Source organism: Triticum urartu, chromosome 4 (assembly GCF_003073215.2).
Source record: "Triticum urartu cultivar G1812 chromosome 4, Tu2.1, whole genome shotgun sequence".
NCBI lineage: Eukaryota > Viridiplantae > Streptophyta > Magnoliopsida > Poales > Poaceae > Triticum > Triticum urartu.
Genome location: NC_053025.1, coordinates 121969912 through 121976108, shown reverse-complemented (window position 1 = coordinate 121976108; position 6197 = coordinate 121969912). Strand labels below are relative to the sequence as shown.

Sequence of the window (6197 nt, the reverse complement as noted above, 5' to 3'; positions counted from 1 at the left end):
TGTTCATCAGTCTGAAAAACGCGATTTGTCTTTTTTGTGTAGCTCTCATCATAATGTATTTCATCTTAAAAATTTACACATATGTAGAATACATTAACATGTACGATTTTTTTCAGAATTTTTTGAAACTTTAAAATATGTTTTTTGATTTTTTCAAAATACCCACCTTCATAGAGGTCGACCGCCGTTGGCATTTTGCGATGGATGCATGGGTGCAAACTTGATTTGACGAACTTGGTTAGACTCACTAGAGAAGCTTTGGCCCTCCTAGACATTCTTTGACATTAGGCGGATGTCTTACCAGGTCATGGTTGGCGACCTCCATGGCATGAGCAAATCAAGATCAACAAGGATGTTGCAGTCGTTCTTGATAAAGATATGAGCGGATCTGGACGTGTTGCACGCTCTCCTACTGCCCTGCTTGGTGCTTGGTGCAAACCGCACCTCGGGGTCACCGATCCCATGATTGCGGAAGCCCTATCCCTTTGTGATGGAGTCATCTTTGCAAATCTTCGAGGGCATGCTCATGTGGTGATGTAGACTGATAGTCTGGAGGTTCTAAACCTCTGAAACACTCGCCTCAACAGTCCTTTAGTTGTGGCACCAGTTCAAAATTGATGAGCTATCTACTAGATTTACTACCTATGTACTCCCTCCATTTTTGTATACAAGGCCACTATCAAAATTACAATTTGCAACTATATAAAGCCACTAATACTAATCGAGGCAAAATTGATGGGATTTGCCTCGTACTAGTAACCAAAGACATTAATATCCTTTGCATGAATACGGGAATGAGAAGATCGATTTGCATGCGTTGCATTAATCAACCAATGAGTGAGAGGGTTGGCTTGTTGCGCGTTGGAAAGAAAAATACATATTAATTCACACGTCAAACGAGGAGGAAAGCCTGCTTTCAACATTGGCTTAAACCGACATTAATATTTATCTTGATACCTGTAATATGAGTTTGTGGCCTTATGTACAAAAATGAAGAAAGTAATTCAACATATAAGGGTCTATTTGGTTCCAAATAAGTCACCAACTTATAAGTAGAAAAGTGAAAAAAGTGACTTATTTTGCCAAACTGATCCAACTTATAAGTCACCCTAACTTATAAGTCATAAGTTGCTCCACCCCAACTTAAAACTTATAAGTCATCCCCTTTTGCATGGATCCCACCCTTTTTTCATAAAAAAAAAACAAGATGAGAAGGTGTGGTCAGGTGACTTATAAGTCAGATGACAACCAAACAGGCGTGACTTATAAGTCATTGGTTTTAAGTCACCTGACTTATAAGCCAAGTGACTTATTGAAACCAAACAGGCCCTAAGTAGATCAGCAACTGGGTTCAGCACATTTGTGTGCAAAGTGTGGTTGCACCGTGCCTGTCACTGAAAGCTAGCTTACTGAAACTCCAAGCTTCCTGATTAGCAGTCTTCTGGTTAACAACTCAGTGAATGCATTCTTTTGAATAAAGCTCTAAATTCCCTGCAAAAAATAAGTACCCTCCTCGTGCATCCAGAATACTTTTGTGAAACGGTCCCTCGATTTGTTTGTAACCTCGTCCATGCCGAGTCGAGTGAGTGTAACTTTGTGATACAACTCTTCCTTAGATTATTAATTCATTCTAGCCCCTACCATCTGAAATGCCTCCTCTATCTTTCTTCCTACGATATTCCCATGAGCATCTTCGAGAGACTGAACCGATAAATCTTGAGATTGACGGAGTCGCTGCATGCTCCTTGTAGTAGATGGGCACATCATACCACTGAAAGATTAGCGCTGGAAAACCCGAAATACCACTGAATGGGCACATCTGAACCCAAGTGGGTTGGTTCCATGACAAGGAACTTAACCATCTAAAAGAAGAGTGGACATTTATTGGCATAAAACCAAAGAGTTCTCACATCTGCAACGTATGTACTCAAACAAACGTGGTGTTTGAGTAAATATGAATGATTTCAGGAACACATGATTTAGTATTGCGAGTCGGCTGATGTAGTAGGTTGCATTGCATTAGTAACTAACCTTCTCGCATAGAAATACTATCCAAATGGGTCATTCAAAACAACCCAAGTTGCACATACTACTCAATATGAATTTGAAACTCATCAAAATAAAGCATAGTTGTCACTACTCACTGTTAATATAAGTACATAAGGAGTTAATCCGTGTGACCAGCTTGTCAGCATCTACCATCATCAACTGAAGTTGTTGCAGAACATCATATATCTGTTCGAATTGTGCATCTGGACTAGAGCCCGCTTTGAAACATTGTACTTGACCACCAACATCAATCCAGCTATTCCCCATGACTTTATGAGTTCCACTTGATATCGCAGCATCCCTCAGCTCCGAGGCATTATTCCATTCTTCATTTGCAATGTACATATTTGAGAGTAGAAAAACGCCCGATGCATTATCTGGATTATTCACTAGAAGCCTCTTAGCAAAGCGCTTAGCCATGTCAAGGTTACCATATTTTCTGCAGCCATTAAGCATGGTGCCCAGGATAACAGCATCATGTTTGAAAGGTAAGTTTGAAATGATCTCTTCTGCTTCATCTAACCACCCAGCTCGCGCAAAGAGATCGATAAGGCAAGTGTAGTGCTCTGAAATTGGTTCGATGTGGAAGTCATTAACCATTTGAGTGAAGTAGTTGCAACCTTTCTGGACATCACCAGCATGGCTGCATGCGCTCAGGACACCCACAAAAGTTACTGAGTTTGGGGTGACCGATTCATGATGAAGTCGCATCATTTCATCATACAGCTCAAGAGATCTCACTGATTGACCATTCTGAGCTAATCCGCATATCATTGCATTCCAAGCTACAATGTCTCTCTGTGGCATGATCTCAAACATTCTTATTGCATCATCCATCTTGGCGCACTTTGAGTACATATCGACAAAACAGCTGGCAGCTATAGGAACGAGTTCTAACCCATGCTTGACAGCAAGAGCATGACACTGCCTCCCACTGCCAAGGTCATTCACATATGCACATGAGCTTACTATGCTCCCAAAGGTGAAGGAATTGGGCGGCATTGCAGCTTTCAGCATCTGGCAAAATATGTCAAAGGCATCAGCCTGGTAACCGCAGGCTGCAAGCCCTGAAATCACAGTGGTCCACGACACAACATCCTTCTCAAGCATAGCATCGAACAGTTTCTTGGCCAAGTCAACGTAACCGCATCTCCCGTACACGTCCAGCAAAGAATTGCATAGAAAAAGATCCCTAAGATACCCAGATTTCAGAATAACTGAGTGTACCTGCATTGCCTCCAGACCTGCAGACCGCTCAGCCAAACCATTCAAGACAGTGGCAAAGGTGAACTCATCAGGCCGAACCCCGCAGCCGGTCATGCTAAGAAACTCCTTCATACACGATCCTGCTTCCCCGGACCTCACACCGCAGTCCAGGAGCACATTCCATGACATCAGATCCCTCAGCGGCATACAATCGAACACCTTGCGTGCATCCTCCATCAGGCCCAGCTCTGCGTACAGCTTGATGAAACCAGTGCCGACGCAGGCGTCCGCGAACACCCCGGCCTTGAGAGCCCGCGAGTGGACCTGACGCGCGGATCCCATGTCAACGCCGCAGCACGGCGAGACGATGGAGTAGGTGAACGCGTCCGGCGCCACGGGGGTGCGCGTCATCTGCAGGAACCTTCGCAGCGCGTCGTGAGCCCGACCGGCGCGTGCAAGGCCGGATATCGCGGTGTTCCAGGACCAGGAGTCCCTTTCGGGCATCGCGTCTAGCAGGTGCAGGGCGGCGTCGAGGAGGCCGGGGGTCGAGGAGGAGGCGTAGCCCGAGAGGACAGTGTTGTAGGAGACGAGGGTCGGGGACGGCATGAGGTCCAGTAGGTCGCGGGCGTCGGCAAGTGCGCCGCCGCGGGTGTAGGCGCGGAGGAGGAGGTTGCAGCGGTAGGCGTCGCCATGGTGACCGGACTTGAGGAGCGTCGCGTGGAGCTTGCGCGCGTGGAGCAGTGAAAGTGGCGGCGGCATTCATTCAACTGTGGCAATGAGTTATTTTTCACCTTTTTTGAGAAAGCCGAGGAGGTTTTACAAATTTGATCAAAGTTTTTAAGTTTAGCATAAAAAATCAAATCTCAAATGATAAGTGTCAGACACGTGGCACGAAGCAATTTCGTCTTGACGTCCTTATTGATGTTCGATTGAAATGCACACATCACGACGGTCTCGACTCGCCACATCGTCCTTAGAAGCTCGTTCGGGTTGAAGGTGTGTCGCCCGGATGAACCCAGCCACCCCACTGCTCTGTCTTCACTTTTTTTCCCCACGCCTTCCTCCTCCCTCCACTCCTTCCCCACTCCGTTGCCCCACTCCTCCCTCATTCGCCGCCCACGACGACGACGAAGAGAGCGTCGCTGGATGCCGACCGAGATCCTGGGGTCAGGTTCATTGGTGTCCCCATCTCGAAGCTAGAGGGGCATTCGTGCATGGGCACATCGTCTCGGGGTCGATGATGGGCGGGGCTGTCGACTTCCCCGCGTGTCCAGCAGTGGCCGTGGGATCCACTGGAGGCCGACACCAGTTCATGGGCATGCCCATCTTGAAGCGGGAGGAGTCGTTCATGCGTGACCACATCGTCGCGGGATCGACGATGGGCGGGGGTCGCCGGCTTCCCCGCACGTCTAGCGGCGACCGTGGTATCCACCGGAGGCCAGTGCCACGGCCTTGGGATCCACGGCGGGGGTCGTCTTCACTTTGCGGGATCTAGCCGGAGGGAGGCCGCAGCCGGCTTTGAAGGCGCGGGGAAGACCGCCACCGCCCTCTATAGGAATTTTGGGTTAGAATTCGCGTCACGGTCACTGTGTCTCAAAGCTCCGACCTGGAGACCATCCTTAGTATCATCAAGGATTGGGTCAAGCCTCACACCAGCAGTCACGAGCAGCTAGTCGGCTCGAAGAAGGTTGGCCTCATCGCGGCGGCCGCAAGGGTTACGTCACCTGAGCTACGTCATCCGTCGTTATCAAATGTTGCAGATCCGGCACCTCCAAGCACATGTGCGACAGGGATCGCCTCAATCTGAATTTCTAGGATAGAACTCGTCGAGCACTTGAAAGGGAAACAGGTAAAAATATGGCAACCTTAATTTTGTAATCATGTGTATGTATATTGGGAACAGCTGAAAGGCAACATCTGTTCTAGAGAATTGCTCATGTGGATGAATATGCACTTCTGCCCTAGAAATTCAGTTTCTGACATTGTTCGTTTTGATTGGTCACACCTCTATTTTTGCCACAAATTTTCACTGAAAACTTATGCGTTAACTCTTGTTAGGTACTTGGTCTTGATTGATAATGTATGGTCTACCGCAACCCTAGATCATGGCAACTTAAAGAAAACTTGTTGTTTTAGAACATTGTTAGATAACAACCACTGCAAACCTGGCGACCTCCGCGCGCTGGAGGTGCTCTTCAGGAAGGCCTGGAGGTGGAGGACGAGGTGTCGTAGGCTTCCCAGCCGCGGCCGACGGCTACTCGGTATCGATTGTTTTCCATGTGAAATTCTAAGAACATTTTTGTCCCCTGGTAGTTTTGCCATGGCAAGCCTAATAACAACGTCAATAAGTCATCACAGTGCCAATTGTAGGTATTAGATCTCCTGCAATTTTATGATAAATATAACGGACATGGCAACTTGGTATGTGCATAGGCAACATTTTTTCTTTTCTTTACAAATCATGGCAACTTGTGTGCACATGAATTTTGGTTTCACCCAATATGCATGTTGTCGCCATTTTTAGTTTATTTACTGTTCGGCATGCAAACTTAGATATGCTTTGCCATGACAACATTTTATTGGGTTGCCATGGCAAACTGAAAATGTGTTTACACGACAACTGTTTTGCCATGACAACTTAAGACGTGTTTCTGCCATGACAAATTATAAGATGTAGTTTGTCCTGGCAAGTTTTGAGTGTTTTTCACATGCCACAACAGCTTTTACAAGTTTAGATGTTTTTCCCACACGCCATTTTAAAACCTGATATTTTTTACCATGGCAAATTAGCAATGCGCCATACTTCAACTTAAGATGTGTTGCCACGGCAACTTTGACAATTCATTAATGTTCACATGGTAAATCCATTATAAAACTATTTTTTCACATACATGACAATTTTGATTAATAAAACACGACAAATTTGAATATGCATTTTGCTA

General features: G+C 46.2%; 1 protein-coding gene across 1 annotated transcript; it reads right to left on the bottom strand.

The window, feature by feature from the left end:
- Positions 1 to 1913: 1913 nt before the first annotated feature.
- On the bottom strand, positions 1914 to 4024 carry LOC125553668 (pentatricopeptide repeat-containing protein At2g13600-like). Its single transcript, XM_048717419.1, has one exon. The coding sequence runs from the start codon at positions 4012 to 4014 to the stop codon at positions 2137 to 2139; it is 1878 nt and encodes a 625-aa protein (XP_048573376.1). The 5' UTR covers positions 4015 to 4024; the 3' UTR covers positions 1914 to 2136.
- Between the last annotated feature and the right edge of the window lie 2173 nt (positions 4025 to 6197).

Coding starts and splice junctions, on each gene's coding strand:
- LOC125553668 (XM_048717419.1), bottom strand. CDS start 4,014: ATGCCGCCGCCACTTTCACTGCTCCACGCGCGCAAGCTCCACGCGACG.